The sequence below is a fragment of the Erithacus rubecula genome (genome assembly GCF_903797595.1).
Source record: "Erithacus rubecula genome assembly, chromosome: 3".
NCBI lineage: Eukaryota > Metazoa > Chordata > Aves > Passeriformes > Muscicapidae > Erithacus > Erithacus rubecula.
This window is the reverse complement of record NC_136689.1, coordinates 16033004-16054694: the sequence shown is the minus strand read 5'-3', so window position 1 is coordinate 16054694 and position 21691 is coordinate 16033004. Positions and strand designations below refer to the sequence as shown.

Below are 21691 nucleotides of genomic sequence, written 5' to 3'. Positions count from 1 at the left end.
GCCCATGATTTCCTCTTGTGAAATAGTAATGAAGATAGTTAATGTAAAATAAAGATAGAACAGTGAAAAGTATATTTCATCTTTGCAGTGAAAATGATGATGGCTTGAATATTGGAATTCTCGACATCTTTGGCTTTGAGAATTTCAAAAAAAATTCTTTTGAACAACTGTGTATCAACATTGCCAATGAACAAATTCAGTTCTACTTCAATCAACATGTCTTTGCCTGGGAACAGGTATTTGCTGGTTATTTTGATGAACATTTAGTATTACTGAACATATAAAACCTTGTCTCAAGAAACTACATTGTTCCTTCTCCATAATAGCTTTTAAATAGCAGATTATAAAAAAGGTTTTTTGAGTATGTTTTCCATGAAGCAGTGCTTGCTATTTGCAAGTAAAATGCCTACATAAAATGCATTAAACTTGAAATTTACAGTAACTAAGCAACATAACACTGTGCTAATCTGATTGATGCAAATGCAATGTTGTTTTCTTGAGGAATAATGAGTTTTGTAAGGTATGGTTCTCTAGAAAAAAAAGTAAATGAGTGGCAACAAAATTTTGAAAGTGCAGTGTTCATAATAGTTTACTAATAAGCTTAATGAACACTGAGATTTCATTATTAAAACTGCAAATCTCACAATTATTTTGTTCTTCTTGAGAAACTAGATTATCTCAGCTAAATACAGGTTTAATCTAAATAATTGATTTTAAAGCAGAGAAAAGGAATAGCACTGTAAATATAAAGTTTATGAATTTGAAGAGAAGAGGGAAAAACCTCAAAAAAATCATCTCAACTTTGTAAATAATTCCAGGAGAATTAAATTAAATTAACCACCATTAAATCATTATTCAATATTTTTATTTGAAGAAATAACATGTCCAGGAAAAAAATATTATCTTACTGAAAATGGAAATATTTCAGAATTCTCTATGGCAGAACAGTTGGAGTGCAAACCATAGGTTTGAAATTATATTTTTTCTGTTTTGCTGAAATTATTGGTGTTTATGATGCATGGATGAAAATTCTCCTGAATGGTAATTTTAATTGTCAGTAGAAACAGTCTTTTGTCAGTGTTAATCACTGTTTGTTTTAAGGGCAAGGCAGATACAATTTTGGAATGTGTCCATGTATGCAGGTGTGTACATGCTTGTACATGCATGTGTCTGTCTAGAGGTGTATATATTTATGTGTAATATGACAATTTTTTTTATGGCTGAATGTTTTATCCTTCTCCCAATTATTACAGGAACTGTAGTCTTGCAGATTTGTATCTTGTAGTTGTTTTTATAAATATATGTTCAAGATTATCAACACAAGTGTTTCCTTGGTTTTAATATCATCTAAAAGCCAGAGAATATTTAGCTAGATCTACTATAATTACTTAGGCATCTTCTTTCCAAAGTACACAAATTCACAAAAGAAGGGCACTTCTGGGCTTCTGTTTCTAACAGTTGGGAGACAGAAATAGCACAGACTGCAGCAACAATATTTATTCTTGTCCAATTCAGGCACTGACCAGGTCTCATGGAATTGCATATGTCCTCTTTGCTTAAATGTTCACTAACTTAATCCTCCCATGCTAAATTTAAGTCTTTCTTGCTCCAGACTTCTCCCCTGGTCTCAGGGACCTGGGATTATCAGTCATGGCCACTGCAAAGAAGGCATTGAATATCTCAGCTTTTTCCATGTCATCCACAAACTTGTTCAGCAGCAGGATCACATTCTCCCTAGTTGCCTTTTGCTGCTGAGGGAGTGTCTTGGCTTCCCTAGCCCTATTCCTGTACACCCAAATATTGTCTTAATATTCCTCCTTTTTTAATTAGTCAAGTTCATTGTAATCTGTCTTTACTTGTTTCTAGGTATCCTATTACAGAACTTTTTGGCCAGATCTATATTAATGCAGGGGTTTGTGGTGTCATCAGGCAGTAGGAACAGTTTGCTCTCTAGCTTATGCCTTGCTGCACCATGGTGAGAGTGTGTTTATTCTGCTACTGAACAGATGAGACGAAAAATTATCTTCTTATTTTGACAATATACAGTTTGCCCATTTTCCCCTGTGGAAATTAGTGCAGACTCTGTGGAAGGGGAAGGTAATCTTTATTTACAGAATCTCTAAGTATATCAATTTTACCCATTTCCATTCTCTCTCTCATAGATTTCATTGACTCACAGATACATAGAATGCACCATGGCTTGTGTGGGTAGGTGGGTGTGTGTTCAAATGGTCTGGCCAAGAAAATTTGTGAGTGACATATAGAATAATAGACACCAGCTGGCAAGTCTTCATCGTGTCTATTAGGTTCTTCTTGCTGAAATAGCTTTTGGATATATATTTCGCAGCCTTTAGCAATTGTTCTTTGCCTCAAACCCTTATCTACTTCAGCATCTGCAATCTTTAGGCAAGGTCATTATCTGGCTTTTCTTGTTTGGAATATATACATTTTTTATGCCTACAGTCCATATCCTTGGTGGGCTCATAGAAAATTGTGTGTGATGTGCTATAACCTCACAGTCATGCTCCTGCTGTCGGGTTTACAGGGTGTTCTGCTCATTAACTCTCTGCACTGTGTTTTTAAGTAAGTGAAGGCCTTCTGTTCTTGATGCTAGAAACTCTTTCCTCAGTTTTATTGTTATCGTCAAATGTTCTTCATTCAAATTACAGGCCATAACACAGCTATTATTTTAAGACTATTTTTTTCTGGTGCTTATATGCACATTCCCATTCATATTTCATTTGTACCAGTCCTAATATTTCTATTACAAGTGTCCACATCCAGTCTGAAATACCAACCAAGTGGCTGTCTACCTTAATTTACATCAAACCACTACATCAGATTATATCAAACTCCATTATCTTGTAGCAGTCTCCAAAGATATTACTACAGCAGTGCAGAAGGAGTTATATAGATTAAGTTCATGTAAGTGTGGGTGTAAATCTCCTCCTTTCAGAGATGGCAAATGAGAATTGTGTTATTCTGCATTACGACCAATGGCACAGAATGATTTGTGGTATGATTCATAGTCATTGTAAGACATCACTTTTCACTTATTTATTACATGACTGTCCAAGTTTTACATCACAAAAACAGCCTTTGAGAAACCAGGTGGCTTCAGAATCTTTTCTGTTCACTGTAAGGACTCTCATGTGTTGACACCAGTAATGTACTTCAGTTGTAAATTAAAATAAAAATAATCACTTAGGTAAAAAACAAACATTAGGATGACTTCTGCCTTTTGCTGATGTAGCTGCCTGACATTACAAATGGTTTTATACACAAGGGTTTGTGTCATAGGCTCTAAAAGACCAAAGTTGTGTTTAGGAGAAGTCTCCAAGACCTTTCCAGTAGCCCTGACTGTTGTGCTGCTGGAGCTGTCCTGTCACTGGGGACCCAGACTAGTCTCTTCACAGCCCTGTGCAGTGCCAGACAGTCATCTCAGATTGCCCTGTGCTACCTTAGAAATCTGTAACACAGAACTGCATTGAGCCCTGTAGAGCTACCCAAGGAAGACTGAAGAACTTAAATTCTGTTACACTTCCCTTGAGAGATGTAAAATGCACAGATACATTGCTTTTCCATCCCTGTTTTGCCCTGTTCACATATCACATGCAATTTGATAAAATTTCACATATCTAGTGGGATGTTGAGGCCTAAATCAGTTGATAATAGTTTAGTTCATCATTAACTCATGTTCACCTACTAAGTAGTGATTATGTCATGAGAGAAGGTGAATCATATTTTGGCAACTTGACCAATGAACCAAGTAGTAAATACACTCAAAAGGTTGAATTGTACTTCCAGTGTTGCAGGTGACGTTGTTTTCTCATTGTCAGTGGTCCCTTTTCTGTATCTGAATCTGAAAAGTGTTCACAGTTTTGCTTTCCTTGGAAGTGTGGTCTACAAAAAAAAAAAAGGCCACAGCAGTGGCAGGGGTGTAAAAAAAGGAGCAATGGTACTTTCACAACCTGAGGCTCAGGGTGTCAGCTAGAGTGGAGTGTCTGTGGGCCAACATGGAGAACTCAAGTCAAAATTAGGAGAATTTCTTCTTTATTGTTGACTTAAGTTTGCATTTGAGAATAAAGAATTTTAGGCCTGGATGCCACCTCCTTTCACTAATTTAACAGAAAGACTGAAGTGGGTATATAGTTTAAGATACAGATAGTATAAATTCCCAATAGTCAATGGAGACAAATAGATATATCCCTATCTCTACTGACTGGGGAGAGAATGTGGCCTCTCAGCTTAGTCACTGCTTTTAGTTTTGCTAGCACAAGGGGGGGGGGGGTTTTTGGTTAATATAAAGTAAAGCAGAACTTTTGGACCTTCAGTCCTGTCCTTCAAGGTTTTCCTCTTGCCTGTTAGATACTGATGTAAGTTAATTTCTGTCAGCTCCATGATCTGCAGGTCATGTTGTCCAGCAAGACACCCTTCCCATTCCTTTCTCATTTGTCATTCCCCCATAAGAAGTAAAAAGTGTAATGGCAGATAGCTAAAACATTTTGGGAGGTAGCAAGTTTGCAGTCAGTTGGAAGGATGAAGCTTTTTGCATTAAATGTATGCAGTGTTTATTTTACATTCTCATGACAATTTAATCTTCTAGTTTCAGCTGGAAACAGCTCCTTCTGAATAAGTCTCTGGTGTCCCCATTTAAACCAAAGTGTCATCATAAAATGTACTGAGCAAGATGGCATTACTTTATTAAATGTGAAGACCATTTCTTAATGCATTTAGTAATTATTTTGTTACCATTGAAACCAAGTGGTACAAGCTAATGTTACATAGTTTTGATCATAGGAAAGATACCATGTAATACTAAGATGAGATGGGAACCCAATTAATAGTGTAACTCAATTACTCCTTTTGACATCCCATCCACAGGAATACTTTCTAATGGATTCTGCTTTAGAATTTCAATAAGTAGCTTTTTTGAGGAGCTTTCTTGTCATAAAACATCATGGGGGATTACAAAATCCTGTGGCTGATTCATCTTACTAATTCAAATAAGACCTATTTCATTTCATTTTTATGATGTCCATCGTTAAAGCTTTTATTTTTGCTGCTTGTGTCCTAATGATGCAATTGAAACCAGCAGTGCCTCAGAAAATGTAGTACAGTGTCATTTCTGAGTCATCTGTCACAGTGGTGCCTGGCTTGGTCATCAGTTGTCCTTCAGCAGCCCGTGGGAAGTGATGGAGTGAATTCCTCATATCCTGCTGGGGGGGTGGCAGCATTACCAAATGCCAGGGCTGACCCTCGTTCAGTTGTGGAGACAAAGGACACAAACTGAGGGGTCAATGCACTGCAGGTTGGAGCTCAGGCTCTGTGTGCTGCCAGGGCAGGGAGGGGAGCAGATGCTGCTCTTGTAGCACAGTAGTACAGTGACTAAGAGTTCCTTTCTTTTTCAAGGGGAGCACTTTTATCAGCTCTCTAACCCAGCCTCTCTCAGAAGCATTTGAAGCTGGAAAAGGTTTATGATCAGACAGGTTGGTTGTGAGAGCTTGTTTGAGGATCTCTGAATGCCACAGAAACATTGTCCTCTGATAGATCCATCCTGAGCAGTCTCTTCCCCTTGCTCCCTTGATAAGAGTACTCCAGATAATCCTAAGCAGTAACAGCTGGTTCCATGAACATCTGTGTGTCAGTGCAGCTGGAGCCCTCAGTTAAACTGTCCCTACTCCCATGTTATCTCTGGGAGATAACACAGACTTTCTGCCTTTCTGCCACCTGCTCCTACAGGTATATAATTAACTTCTCACCTATATCAGTGATACATTTATTACTCTCCTGTCTTATCCTGCTATTCAGGTCGTTGATTAAAATAAAAAGCAAAACTCCCCTGTCCACTGCTTCAGGGGAGACACAAACGAGGTTAATGTTACTTGTCTCAAATGAGGAGCCCTCATAGGGCTGTAGGCAAGATTCTTACTGATTGCACCCTTGTATGGCATATAAACTGAATTATAACCTGTCCTTAGTGTGAAGAGTGTCCTGGGAAATTACATCAATCTGGATACTGGAAGGGTTTAGGTATCTGTTTCATGTCCTCTTTCAAATGGATCAGCTGATTTTTATTTGTGCCATACTAGTCTTACTGATTTTATGACTTTTGCTGTTTTTCTGAGATTAAGAGGTATGAAATAGGTGCTTTTCTGTTGTATATGAAAGTGAACTTCTTTTTTAAATGCTCAATATGTTGCCTTCTTCACTCATTTAGACTCAAGTCAATGACACTTCAGGAGAGGTCTTCCAAGGTTAGAGGTCTGTGAACTCATTAATATTAGTCATCATTCATTTTTGTGACACTCTTCTCACAATGAATTCTAATGGCAAAACTGTGATGTTAACACCATACATGAATACAACACTTATAAAGTCCTATCCTTTGTCAGAAGGAGGATTTTTAAAGTAGACCAAAAGCTCTGTGTTTCCCAGTACAGCCTGCACAGGACAGAAGGCAGCCCTGGCACAAACAGGAGCATTGTGTAGTAGATAATTGCTACTGCTTTACCTAATGCAAGCAAAAAACTGGGGGGGTGGCAGTCCCTAGAGCAATCTTCTCTTGGTACTGCTGTCCTCTGCCTTGCTAAAGGATTAAGGGAGGTCATTCTTGTGTTCTCTGGCTATAATCTAAATTATATTCAAGATAAAACCATCGCAACACACTGTAGACACATTTGTTATTTGTTTTTTATTAGTCTGGGAGGAGTCCAGAGATATTTGCAGTCTTCAGGAGAAAACCAGACAGACCAAACCAAACAAAAAAAAAGCAAACAAAGAAGTCCACCTTACCAGCTTTTCTGTTGTTCTTAAATCTTGGGGAATACCTTTCCCTGGTTCCTTAAAAGGAGTGAAAATGTGTTAGAGGCAAATCAGAGGCAATTTATTTAATTCTTAGGAAGCACAAAGGAAAAATTCTTAAATTTTTAGGAAGTATTTGCACTTTTCTTCTCCACACAAGAATTTTTCCAGGTATTTGAGGAAGGTGATGAAACATGTAAAGCCAATGGAACCTGTAGTCACGTTTGTCAATCTTAGCTATCACTTATATCTGAGCAATGAATTGGGATGTAAATATAGATCTGAATGGTTAAGAAATTTTCTACATTTCAGTCCAAGAAAATAAATAGACCCCAAGGTCTCTATTTGCAAACAATATACTTTATCTTCTTTAACTCTGTTTCTTTAATTCTTGCTATTCCTGTAAAGTATCTTACTTTACCAGATATGCCATAGGAATATTGAACTTACATATTCAAAGCCAAAATCCCAGCTGACATTTGTTTCTGCAATACCTTGATGTCTTTAGCCCTGAGGCATACTTTCTCAATGTAGTTTTAATTTGTTACAATTGACAGTTTGTGTATTGTGTTCTGGAGTGGTTCTGTATACAAAGACAAAGCATGCCTTCTGTTTCTTGCTGCAGAATGAATACCTTTACGAAGGTGTTGATGCAAGAGTTATAGAATACGAGGACAACAGGCCCCTCCTGGATATGTTCCTGCAGAAACCAATGGGTTTGTTGTCTCTGCTGGATGAGGAAAGTCGATTCCCACAAGCAACAGATCAGACACTTGTAGGTAAGTAAATGATAAATTTCACAGTTTTACAGCTTGTCTTCTGTTTGGTTTCTGTGCGGCATGTAAAGTTATAACTACATGCTAGTTATGCTTTTAGTGAGCCCCCATTTCAGTTAGTATGTTTGAGGGAGACATGCATGCTGGGATGGTTGTGTCCTTGAAGATAACAGAGAAACATCAAGAGTACAAATGAACCTAAGCTGCTGATCCAAGTTTCAATTCTCCTGCCTTCAGGAATTTTTCACTCCAGAGCATGAAAAGTAAAGATGAAACTGAATCAAAACTCAAGGTTCATAGACGAAGAACACTTTGCAGAGTTTAGTCGTGTTGAGCTCTGAGATTTTTGATGAGCAGTATATCTGAGCAAGAAGTTTAATGCTTTTTAAGAATAATGATTGCAAACACACTTCAGTGCCTTTCAACAAATTATGCTCTCTGGGTGTTTTCTATTCACAAATTAAAATTAAAACACCTAACGTCATTGTTATTCAGATCCTGTATATTTCAGTACTGTTGAGTAGCTGTAATTACCATGGACTTCATCATTTCAGTGGTTTTTCTGTACAGATAAATCCTGGTTTTATTCATTTTTGTATGTGCAAAGTGTCAGACTAGAGTTTTAACCAATATCCAATCAGAAAACCTAATAGTGTCCAGTAACGATGCCCATGTGATGTTAAAGCAATTATATGAACTTGTTGTCCTTTTATCCTCATGCTTTTTAGTCTACAGTATGGAAGCACTCAATCAATCAATCAATCAATCAGTAAATGTTTCCTCACAACTCCTCAAGGAACCCTTAGGGAAGATTTCTGTATTGTTTCATATTTTTAGATCAAAAACTTGGAAAGGCAAGTCCTGGAAATGTTTAAATCACATGTGGATGTGGCACCTGGGGACATGGTTTGGTGGTAAACAAAGTGGCGCTGGGTTAAGGGTTGGTCTCAATTTTCCTAGACATCTTTTCCCACCTTAATGATTCTGTGGTTCCATGAGGTCACACATTAAAAAATTGGAACAAAGTAAGTAACTTGTTCAAAAACTCCCATATTCTCTATCCAGTGTCTTTTGTAACAAGACCATTATGGTATCTCTGTTCTTGAAAACATCAGTGTCTGTTTTGTGCCTCTGCATTTGCTGAGAGGTCAGGAAACATCCTAGAAGGGAGCTTCAGAAAAGAATAATTCTACAGTAACTCCAGTAAGATAAGCTATGTCTTTCCTTTCAGAAAAATTTGAAGATAATTTGAAATCAAAATATTTTTGGAGACCAAAAAGAGTAGATCTAACCTTTGGAATTTATCATTATGCAGGAAAGGTAAGACACCTGATGATGTTAGTTGGGGATTGTGGAATGGTAGGGCTGGAAGGAAGTAGAAGAGGTTAGCTGGGTTGGTTCTCAACAGTTGTCTCTTCAGGCCAGACATGAGAATGTTGGTAGTGCCTTACATACCAAAAGTAAAATGAAAAGTTACTATCCCTCATTAAAAAAAAAAAACAATAGCAGGAATGTATTTTTCTTAAATGTCACCAGGTAAATAAACTGACTGTATTCTAGAAGACCCAAAACATAACTGGATATGTAGTGCAACTCACTGCTCTTCCCTTTAGTTCCTCAAAGTCCTGCACCATGCCTGTTCTCACTTTTTCTAACCATTCTTTCTCTTGTGCACACCATCAGCCTTTCTTAGTTCTGTACTTTGTCATCAGCCAGACAGAGAGTGCAGGCCCTGCTTCATTCAGTGAGCAGCATCCTTCCTTCCCTCATGGGGTGACTGCCTGCACCTGCTGTGCAAGCACAGGAGGAGCTGCTGTTGCACTGCAGCAGGATGGCACTGCACTCCTGAACCTTCCCTTGGGAAAGCAGGAGCTCCCCTTCCTTCTGAGCTCTTTTAAAGGGTTCAGAGTGAGCACTGATATCTCACATGGGAAACCATGTTGGTCTGTGTGGTGCTAGAGCAGCTGGCCTGGGAATGGACAAATACTGCCCATCAGCTGATGGAAAATACCTTACCCCTTATGTAAGGCAGCCTACTGCAAAGACCCGCTTGTAACTCCTCTGAACCTCATCTCCAGCTGAGTTGCACCTTACCAACATAGGATAACACACTGCAAGGAGTGGAAAGCCAGTTCTCCCTCTACCATTCCTGTTACCAGCCACTGAAGATGGGGAATTACACCACTGCCCCATCAGTGTTCAACAAATTCTTTCATTAGGAAGTTTATTCTGCTGTCTAACTTATGTGTCTACTCTGCCATGTATTTTCATTATGCCTAGTCCAGTTTACTGTGGAACTGGAAAACAATTTATTTCTTCTTTCTTTACAAATCTTTTTCATAATTTAAGACAGTTGCTGAGTTGTTTTGTGATGGGTTTTTCTAAATTATGAGTCCAGTATCTTCTACCCTTCTGGACAGGCCAAGAATCCTTGTGAATGCTTTAGACTATCAAGATAGAACCCTGAACTTATATTTTGAATTAGGTACACCATTCCTGGAATTTTTAGAGAGATTTCAATTGCCAATATGCAGCTTGTGATTCTGCAAACTTTCTCTACGATTAATACAGAGATCCCTAGGAAGAGTGTTAAATCCTGGGTCCAATACAGCATAATATGAATAACACAGAAAGATTGTAGAGTCATGTGGATAATCCTGTGGGATGGGGTTGAAATCAAGTGCATTGTTAATTGTGGATGAGCACATGTATAGGTGTAAAGAAGGACTGCAATACACTTGTCCTGGTCATAGATCCACATGGGTTAAAACCACTACCTGCATTAGGAAAAATAAATGTCTTAAGTTCCTTTGGAATGATAGATTTTTCTTTTAGTGATTTGCATCATATCTCAGTATTGAAATGGTAGAACTTCCAGTGATCAAAAAAAAAGGGACTAGAAGTGGGAGTGAGACTCATGGCTGAAAAACTGTTTGTGTATCTTGAGACAGTAAAAGGCCTGTTCCAGAAAGCCTAAGTTTACAATTACTTTTCAAAACCCAAGAAGATGCATAAATGCACTTTTTAAACAGGTACTATATAATGCAAGTGGATTCCTAGCCAAAAATAGAGATACTCTGCCAGCTGATATTGTGCTGCTGCTGCGATCATCTGAAAACAACCTGACGCGACAGCTGGTAACTCACCCTCTCACAAAAACAGGTATTGCTTTGTGGTGATCTTCTTAGTTTTCTCCAGCCTTCATGGTGACCACTTCTAAGTTTCATATGACCACTTATTGATGACATTATACACCTTATGGCTTCACTTTCCAACATGGAATCTATGCTGAATGGAGCCACAGCCATCTCAAGCTGCAGGGGAGGGATTGGTCTGGTCAAGTACCAAGGAAGTGGCAGAGACTTGTTTTGGGGTCCTGTGTTCCGGGTAGGGCATCAAGACAGGGAGTGGAGTGCATCTCTTCAGTTGAGGACTGAACAGGAATGATCAGGTAAGTCACTGGCCTGTTTTGGACAGGGCATATGTAAATTGCCTCAGGTAATCTATCTCTAAGTGATAGAGAACAAAGGTTGGAGCTCCTAATATCTGCTGCAGAGACTGAGAAGTCACTCCTCTATTTTCAGTCTTAGGGTTCTTTACAATAGATAACTGATAGGGTCTTTGTAGTAAGCTCTTTATAAAAAATTCATAGGTAGAGGTGGAGGAATAAAACTAGCTCTACAGAAATTACTCCAAAATTTCACCTTATTTGGACTATGTTCTTGCAAAGTGTCCTACCTTTCACTACAGGATGATGGGTAAGTCTCCTTACAACCAGTTTGTTATTGTGTTGTAGTACTCCCTATGTGATGGCATTGATGCCATACAGTAAGTACTTTACAACATTACTTTCTTGTACAACTACATGGGAGACATATTTCTAGCAGAAGAGAAAAGCTAAATTGGAAGAGCCTAATAGAAATGAAAATGTTATCATGACTTACAGAGGCTGGGGTTTTGGCAAGGCTTTCGTTTTTACAAAGGGAGCTTTGCTAATAGAATGCAAAATTTGTTCTTGGAATTTTATTTTAAGTGAGTGTTCCTGGGAAAGCACAGAGCTCAATGCCCTTGCCTGAGCTTTTTGACTTGATGTCTGCTAATATACTAAACAATCATTTTCATAGGGTCCAAGTAAGCATCCAAATGGTTCCAAGAACTGATCCTTAGTCTTAATGTTTTGCAAGATAACTCTGAAGGCTGCTTTAATCTTCTTGTTAAATATTGTGAAGCACTTGTTCTAGCATTGCAAAACTGACCCAAACCATCCAGCTATAGCCAACTAAAAGTTAGGTTTCTGATCCTATTTATCTAGAATCAGAATAACTGTAGAAGTTTACCCAAAGTCCAATCCATCTTGCCTTTCTCAGGTGTTTCTCTTGGGATGGGAAAAATCTCTGAAGGTGTCTCTCTCCACTGAATATAGCAGGGATCCTATAAACACCTCATTTTCAGATAGCTAAAGTTAGCTGTTAGCTGTAATCCTCTCTTTTTCCTTCCCACCCTGTGATATTCAACTGAACCCCAGGGAAGCTTAGGCCTTGATATCATCACATAATACCAGATGCATTACCATGACACATATTTGCAGCTGTTATTCCAACTCTTATCCACCTCTTCCTGATAGCAGCTGAGCACAGATAGACTGTCCCTGTGGAGAGGGAGATCCCTGAGGTGTTATGTTGTTAGCAGAAGCAGTGGCAGCATGCAGAAATGGTTAGAGTTTATCAACACAGAGAGACATGATGGAAAGCTCATCAGAATTTTCATTTTTCCTTGAAAAGACCTGTGTAAAGCATGCCAATGCACCTAGTCCTTCAAAGTCATCATAATGAAGGTGTTTCTTGACTTAGAATTGCAGAGTTAGAGCCTTTAGATGTTGTCTGTGCTAGCAAACCAAACAGAGCCAGAGAACAGTAGCTGAAACATTCCTACAGGGCTGCTCATTCTGATTGATGGTTAGCATGCTTCCCTGGGACAGTTTGGTCCATGTCAGCTAGTAGCCTCCCAGGAATACCCAGCCACTCTTCAGAGAAAGGACAGGCCAGTGATGGTTTCCAGCAAACTCTGTGGAAAAGTACAAACTTATTTTTACCAGGGCATTGAAAGAGTAGTGAAGAGTAGAATTTAGGTGTATAATCTTGGGTTATGCCATGTCTCTTTTCCTCAGGGCCAGAGGATATTAGCACATTTTTCTTTAACTAATATGTAGCATTAGAACTAGAATAGTGCAATAAGATTCTTAGGGGAAAACCACATAGATGCTCTAATATTTATCTATCTTATCTTCTACAGCAGTCTGTTTATTTTTTTATCTAGTAGATGATGTATGAGCTGAAGGAGAAAAAAATAATAATGTTCATGCAACTTCTTCAGAGCTCCCAAGGGTTAATAGGGGAAATGAGGATGTGCTCTGAAAAGGTCAATGACCTTTATAATCATGTGGGGGCATGAATAAGGTGGTTCAGCATTGTTCTTAGTTTAGATGAGATGTAAGTTACTTTCTGTCATCTTCCAATAGGTAACCTGGCACACACCAAAAGCAAAACTACAATCAGTTATCAAATGTGGACCTCCCAAAAATCAATCAGTCATACAAAGGTAAGAAAACTGATTTTTTGATTCTGCATTGAAGCCTAACTTAAACTAGAAAGGCAGTAGTTGTTTTGGTATTGAAAGTAAGCAAGTAACCCCTCCTTGGTTTTTCTCCCTCTCCTATTTTCTTTTCTGTTTAGCTGGATATCTTTGTGTTGTGCAATTCATATTCCTTCCGTGAGGTAAAAACCTAACGTTTCCCTTCTTTCTGGCTATAGTTTTATAACAACTTCAGGGAAAAAAAAATACTATTTCCCACCTTTATTGTAGCAAAAAGAGAAATTGAAATATTGTTGTGAAGTATAGCCACATTTCTTAGAGAACTATCAAATTAGCAGTGATGAAATAACAGACAGGACCTCAGAAATTGTCTGGTTATTTGTGGCAGTTATTAGATGCTCTGTTACCAACTTGTGCCCTTTCTGTGAATGTTTGTGTATTGTGAAGCAAAGTATTGGTGTTACTGGCTTGTGCTAGTGATCATGCTGTAACTTTTGCTGTTTAGAATACTTTTTAAATTATTTATGTTCTCTAAGGGATGCTTTCTTGGGGCATTGCAAAAGGCACTACAGGCTAAGTAGAGATAAAAAGTGTAAATTTTTTTCCTTCATCTTTTTAGAATGAAGCAGGAGATACTGGGCATCATCCAAGAGAAACAACCAGCATGAAAACACAGACAGTTGCTTCTTATTTTAGAGTAAGATATCAGATCTTTTAATATTTCTGGAGTACAACAAATATTTATTATTTTACTTTTTGAAATGCACCTGTTGAGTCAGAGTCAGTAGTGATCTATTTAGAGTTTGTGAACTGCATATATGGTGCAGAAGTCTGTGCAGTACAAGTATCTTGAGGAGATTGTGATGTTTCGTGTTTAGCTGTACTTGATTACGCAGCCACATTGTTGTCATGATGATATATGATAATCAATATTAATCTTTCACTTCCTTGTTTTTCCACCAAAGAAGATAAAGGGAGATTGGGCATTAGTGGTGCAGCATTTCTTTAAGAATTTAAGAAAGAGGGCAAAGTTAATTGGAAGCAGGAGCTCCAGAGAAAGTTCTTGATGGTCACTGCACAGAGGCTGTCCAGAGTTCATGCCTGTGGCTCCTTCAGCAGTGCTCTGGACCTTCCCAAGCACTGGCTGTGCTGCTGGTCCTAAAATTGCAAATAGCACTGAAGAGCATCCTATCCTCTGCAGTGGCACACAGTCACAGAGTTGGTTCTGCTCTGAATTTCCAACTCTTGTTTAGTCATGTCTCCCAGCAAACCATAAAGTGGCTGAGGGGATGTCCATGATGAATTGGGTGCACAGCTCAAAGGAATACCAGGTTTGCTGATGACACTAAATTGGGAGGAGCTTTCAACTCCCTTGAGAGCAGAGAGGCCCTGCAGAGAGACCTCAACAAATCAGAGGGCTGGGCAATCACCAACTATATGATATTTCATAAAGACAATTGCCAAATTCTGCACCTGGGATGAGGCAACCCTGGTTGTGTGTAGAGACTGGGCAATGAGAGGTTGGTGAGCAGTGCCAGATGAAGGGACCTAGAGGTCCTGGTCCATGGCAAGTTGAACATGAGCCAGCAGTGCCCTGGCAGCCAGGAGGGCCAGCCCTGTCCTGGGGGGCATCAGGCATATCTGGGCAAGGGAGGGGATTGTCCTGCTCTGTTCTGTTCTGGGGCAGCCTCACCTCGAGGGCTGGGGGCAGTTCTGGGTGCCACAGTATGAAAAAAGACATTAAAGCAAGAAAGAGCATCCAAAGGAGGGCCATGAGGATGGTGAAGGGTCTGGGGGGTGGTCTGTGTGAGAAGCAGCTGAAGTCACTTGGTCTGTCCAGCCTGGAGGAGACTGAGAGGAGAGCTCACTGTGACCTTCAACAACCTCACAAGGAAGGAGAAGAGGCAGACACTGATCTCTTCACTCTCATGACCAGTGACAGGACATAAAGGAAGGGCACAAAGCTGAGTAGGGGAGATTTATGGTGGATATCAGGAAAAGGTTCTTCACCCAGAGGAGGGTTGGGCCCTGGAAACCACTCTCATAGGAAATGGTCACAGCAGCAAGCCTGACAGGATACCAGGAGCATTTGGACAATACTGTCAGGCACATGTTGTGATTCTTGGCGTGTCCTGCGCAGGGCCAGGAGTTGCACTTGACAGTCCTGATGAGTTCCTTCCAAGTCAGTATATTCTATGATTTTATGACATGTAAGAATTCATTTACATTTCTGTCAGAACAATGAGGAGCCAGTTCTCTCTAATTTTTTTTAGATATAGTTGCACAGCTTTGTGGACTGTGAAGGATGATTTTGGTTTAGGTATCGTGGTGGTCCAAAGCTATATACTGTTTGAATATTTGAGATGGAAAAAAATACTGAATTTCATTCAAATTATTGTCTCTAGTTCAGTGCATTATCAGCACTTCTAGCATCAGAGGCTGCAAATGAGTTAATTATGTTTACGCTTTCCTGATACTATTTTCTGTAGTGGAAATCCTTGCTCAGATCATGATAGCTAATGCTCTTAAATGAAAATGCACCTTCAGCCCCACTGGTTTATTCCTACACAGAAATCTATGGGTGACTGAGAAAAGCATATGTCACCTCAGACTGCATGGAAAAAAAGATATCCATTAGCGTGTCCTACTTGTTTGTGTTCAGTTGGCACACTGGTGATGGAGCTAATTAAGCACTTTGCTGCATGGTGCAGCTTCTGTCCAGAATGGAATTGCACATTTTAATAGGAAACATATGGCTCTTGACGTCCTACACTGGTTTCATGGAACCAACCTACTGCTGAGCTGCATTACCTCCTGGCTGCCTCTTTCTGTTGAGTCAGGTTGAATCTTGAGGAATGAGCCTCTTCATTTGTGTTTTAATAAGATCATCCTATGAAGCAATTTTTCAAAACACCAATCAAGATTGTTTACGGTCAGATTCCCCTCAGCTTGCACGGGGAGTGCAGGCTGCATCCCCTCTGCTAGCCTGGTACTCTGGTGAGGTAGAAAAAATGAAACTTTGGAGTTGTGATCTTCTAGCTTTGCCCTCCTCAGAAGTTTCCTCTTGGCAGGGCAGTTATGGTATCACCATCAGTCTGTACAATGAACAGGACACACCAAGGTCAGAGAGATTCAACCAGCCCTTCTTATGGGGTAGCCTTAGTTTCCTCCAGTCTAATGAAAAACTGAAATATTTACTGGCTTGTTGCTGTTCCACTTCCCATCCATAGATGGATGATTTACTCTCTGGGTCAACAAGGGTCTTCAAATAGATAACAACAATAAAAAGAAAAATGGCTGTAATTACCTAACAAAGCTCCAAGATAAACAAATAAAAGAAAGGAGTATAAGTGTTCTGTCATATGTTGGACACCATGGAAATCTGTGAGAATGTCCTGGATGAAATTTGGTACATTTATTTGGAATCAGTGTTTCCTTTAAGTAGTATATACTAGTAGGTTAGAAAAGCTAGCATTATTTTTGGGTCATTTACTGCACATACTCTTAAAGTACCAGCTTAAAGAAATGTAAATGGTTTTGGACATGATTCTGATCATGTGAAATGAAATTTCAACTACACATGGACCAACATACGAGTTTCATAAGTATCCTGGTGACAGATCTCATTACTTTTTTGCAGTATTCCCTGATGGATTTGTTATCCAAAATGGTTGTTGGCCAGCCTCATTTTGTCAGGTGCATCAAGCCAAACAACGACCGGCAGGCGAACAAGTTTGACAAGGAGAAGGTGTTGGTTCAGCTGCGCTACACGGGGATTCTGGAGACGGCGCGGATCCGAAGACAGGGCTATTCACATCGCATACTCTTCGCCAACTTCATAAAACGGTAACAGCCACCTGAGGAAGCTCCTTTCTCTCCTCCTATTGCCATGCAGTTCTGGTTAAGCACCAGCAGTGCTTTTGGCGTGGTCTTTGAAAAAAATTACAAAGACATTTCCTGTGACAAAGAAGGTTATAGACTGGATGACCAAGAGTAGTTCAGGCACAAGATTAGTGACCTGTTTATGGTGGGTGGGGAAAGATGATGAATCCCAAGACGATTTTTCAGGTTCTCCGAGCATTTGGGTAAAAATTTACTTGCTTATACTCTTCCAGTTTCCTCAAGGACTTGAGTTTTAGAAATACATGACTTCATATTAAAGCCAAGAATTTTCAGCCACAGCATCCCAGGAGCACCACAGTTCCTCTAGCTCCCACCCTTCAGCACAGTATAGCATCTGCTTGTGCAAGGTAGACATCTTGGGATTCTTAGTATAGGGCTGAAAAGTTCATTCAGTGCAAAGTGTGGTTTAAAATATAATTCCTTAGTATTAGTCACTTGTTAAGAAGCAGAGTAATGAACTCAGTGTGGTTTTATTATCCATTTAACTACCTTCCTCCTCCACCCCAAAAATCTGTACTTCTTATACTTACAAATAAAGACCTTGAGTATCTGCCTCAATCAGAACAGAGGTGTGTGGAATGGAGATCAAAACTGCGAAGAAACAAGCACCATCTATTCAGACAAAAATACTTAAAAGAAATAGTGCACTTGAAACAGAGAGCTAGCAGCAGAGTGCTGCAGGTGCATGAAATTAGAGGAGAACAACAAAGGCATGTTTTAATAGCCCTGTTTCTTGAAAAAATATCCTAGAACTGTTGCTCTTTTGGAAGAATGCAGCATGGAAAAAGATCGTTATCACTAGAAGATGTGCTGTAGCTTTTGGTGACATCTTTTTATGAAAAAAAAAAAAATAAACCAAACTTAACTGTTCAGGTAAAATAAATAAAAGTAGTAAACATAATGGAGTAGCTCTCTAGACAGCATGCCCCTGATTACAGTGGGAATGTGCAGATCTCTGGCTCTGAGGACCTGGACCTCAAAGGAGAAAGGATTTTTATTAAATTTATGTATTTTTTTGGGTTTGGATGTTTTTTAGTAGTTGAGTGTTATAGACAGACCTGAGATTATGGCTTGATTATTTGGTTATAATAAAAATAAGCCAATTTGTTGTGTTTTACGAAAAGGAGAAAAAAGGGAAACTGTAGGTGAAAAAGAAAAAATCAACATTGTCTCTTTCTTTCTTATTCCATGAGCAAACTGTTACCATCATTTAAAGCTGGTAAACCCAGGCTTTGTGTTTAAAGGCTGAATAACAAGAAAAAAAGCAGAATGTCCTGTCAGGAAGCACACATAATTCATGTAATTTTCTTAAATTCAAAAGACCCAAGATAGAAATGGTTCATTTTGTTATAGAGCATTTTGGAAAGTCCTGGAACAAACAAGTGTTTTCTACCCAGCAGCTGAACTGGTGTATCACAGGTAATTTTCATGAGTGAGCATCATGACCTCTTTTCCTAGTCAGAATTAATTCTGAGTAATGAGTTTGCCAGATTCAAAGCTTACAGATGATGTGTCACAATGGCACTTACATGTTCCAAGAGGATCTGCAAAACTGATTTCAAAGAGCTAACAAGGGCTGGGATGCATCTCAGATTATATTAAGTATGGTCTAGCACCATGAGATAAGATAGGAAATTTTCATGACATTTCTTAATATGAAATAATATAATTTAGGCAGAAAAGCTTTCAAAATACTTGTATTTTATTTTTCTATTACCTCTGAAATCACCTTCACAGAATGTAGTGAGCAGGAAAGGAATGGTGCACTACTGTACTCGACTTGACTTCTTTTTAAAAAACTTCTGGTGTTGGTATAGAATTAAAAAACCCTCCAGGATGTCCAATATGTCACTCATGCACTTTTGATTGTTTCATAGTACTGTGTATAAATAACTGCACTTTCTTTCATATGCTGTTTTGACTTTTTCAGTGCTATGTTTTCTTTCATGCAGTTTTTTTTTACTTAAAAGAATGGTTTAAATGTATTTGCATATATTACCCTCCATTATTCAAATAAAGAACCATGCATTTGTCTTTAGGTATTACCTCATCTGTTACAAAACAAATGATGATCCTCCAGTCAGCCCGGAGACCTGTGCTGCCATCTTGGAAAAAGCCCACCTTGACAACTGGGTTCTTGGGAAAACTAAAGTAATTTTTTAATACACTATGTCTTCATCATTCCTGTATGCCATTGTTAATTCATAAAACAATTTGTTTTCTCACCCATTTATAGTAGCTCTTGTTCTCTACTCTTTTTAAAAATCAAAGTCCTTACTATACACCAGGAATGTGTTGGTGATCCTTGTGCTGGGCTCATTTTTCAGGACTTATATGAGTTTCATGCTTGATAAAATCAAGTTAGTAAATAAACAATGTTTTAGGTTAAAACTGGGAAATGGAGAAATTGAAGGTTCCAGATTTGGATCATGTTTATGTAAGGTACTTTAGATTTGTGAGGTTAACAAAACTGTCAGCCTTGTAGTTTTGAAAACAGATTTATAGTTACAGACTGAAGGCTTGCACTGGAACTTTAAAAAAATCTTGCCATAAAAAAAACTACTGAGCAGGGACTGACTAAAGATGCTGAAGAGAAGAGTAAGGTTAACTAATATCCCAAGTAATGGAAATGCTATCTCTACAAACAATCCTTTAGGTACTACAGCTGAAGGGTCTGTTCATTTGAAACCAACTTGTAACTCTTGTTGATGTTAAAGGAATCAAGTGAATAATGGGCTGGGAAGGTAACTAAAACTTTTGTTTGTTTTTCTTTTTAAGGTATTCCTGAAATACTATCATGTGGAGCAGCTTAATTTAATGCGGAAGGAGACAGTTGACATGATTATTTTGATTCAAGCTTATGTCAGAGGGTGGCTGGGTTCAAGGAGATACAAAAAGATAAAGGAACAAAGGGAACAAAGTGCTATTAAAATACAGTCAGGTAATAGCTTTAATACATTTAACATTTTGCTTAAAGCTAGTGCATGTGTACAGTTGATAGATGAATGTGTACTGGATGTCGATTTTGCTCTTTTCCTGCTGTTAAATTTCACAAAATATCTTATACTTGGTCATATCTGTCCTTACGAAGAAAAATGTCTTTTAACCAGGTTATGACAATCTCTTTACTGAAATTACATTTATCAGTGTTACATTTAAAAGGCAATTTTAAGAATGAAAGGGTGTGATTGCACAGATAATACTCTTATTAATAATATTCTGGCATGCACTGACAAGGTTGTATAATGCAATAATGAAAATAAAATATATTAACTGTCGTAGATAATAAGGCAAATTACCCTGTTGATGAAGGCATCAACTGATTTTTTTAATACTTTCAAACATAATCTTATTTTACATTCTGATTATCTTGTGTTTTATATTAATTTATTTCATAATAACTTTATTCACCAGAAAATGTATTTTTTTATGTAGATTTACTATTTGTGCTTGTTTGCCATGTTTTTTGGAAGATAAAGCCTACAAAATGTTAATGAGTATTTTAATAGACATCTGTAATTCCAGAATATTTTTATTATTTTTTGTACCTAGTATATTACCTGTTTTTCTACATCTCTTTTCAGCTTACAGGGGGTTTGTTGCTCGTAAAGAATACAAAAATGCAAAGCATAATAAAAAAGTGGAAGAATATATTACCAAATTTCAAGCAAGTAAGAATTGTTTCTTGGCTTTTAATGTGCTATCCATAGACAATATATTGGTCCAGATTCTCACTTTACTGATTGACTATGCTCATTTGCATGTTCTGAGGTATAACTTTTATTTTGTACATCTATATACAGTGGCTGAAATGGGTCAGTGTATTCTGTTAGCTGTACCTCAGAGTGGTTTAGGCATTTTGGACTGCTTTGAAGTGAGATGCTCAAAGCAAACCTTGTCACTGCTAGTCTGAGATATTGAAGTACTACAGCTGCCCAGCTATGGGTGGTATTGAAACCCACACGGCACTGTCTGCACATTGTGTGTGTGGGTGCTGCTGATTAGGAATAGGTTTGCTGTGTATCAGTAATGGTTATATTTGGGAAGGCTGCAAGCTGTAAATTCACTCATGTCTCTTTTTCTTTTTTTGCCATTGCTTTGTTTCTCTTTTGCAGTCATAATGACCCTGGGTCCAGGTGTTGCTATGGGACTCCCTTTTTCCTCCCTGCCCTTTGGTCTCCCTGTCCCTGCAGAGACATCCCCAAGCTAGACACAGTCTAGGCAGCTCTGAAATGAGGTGCAGCACAGCTGGAGAGACACAGGACTGAAGGCCAGGTTGGATGGGGCTCTGAGCAGCCTGGTCTAGTGGAAGGTGGCCTTGCCCATGGCAGCAGGATTGGAACTGCTGATCTAGGTTGGAACTAGATGATCTTTAGGATCCCTTCCAACCCAAACCATTCTATGATTTTATGATTCTATAAAAACAGATGGCTCAAATATGCACAGCATTTTCAGTAATTTCAAAGGTGGCAACCCAAATACAAGCTAGTGTTGCCAGTACCCAGGCTATCTAGATTTAAGCAACCTCAGATACACCTTCATGAGCATATACCATCACCACTGTTGGTTTTAATCATTGTCAGATGTCTGTTAATTGCACTGGCCCAGTGTATACT

General features: G+C 38.7%; 1 protein-coding gene across 1 annotated transcript in view; it reads left to right on the top strand.

Annotated features, from left to right (window-relative positions):
• LOC306800081 (myosin-IIIa-like) overlaps positions 1–21691 on the top strand; it is a gene marked incomplete at its 3' end in the record, with an annotated part of 50798 nt that overhangs the window by 11098 nt on the left and 18009 nt on the right. Inside the window, exons 10-18 of the mRNA XM_079301880.1 lie at positions 89–236; positions 7430–7583; positions 8812–8900; positions 10613–10742; positions 13099–13178; positions 16813–17018; positions 19115–19226; positions 19854–20016; positions 20660–20746. Coding sequence (XP_079158006.1) covers positions 89–236; positions 7430–7583; positions 8812–8900; positions 10613–10742; positions 13099–13178; positions 16813–17018; positions 19115–19226; positions 19854–20016; positions 20660–20746 — 1169 coding nt within the window. The remainder of the gene's footprint in view (positions 1–88; positions 237–7429; positions 7584–8811; positions 8901–10612; positions 10743–13098; positions 13179–16812; positions 17019–19114; positions 19227–19853; positions 20017–20659; positions 20747–21691) is intronic.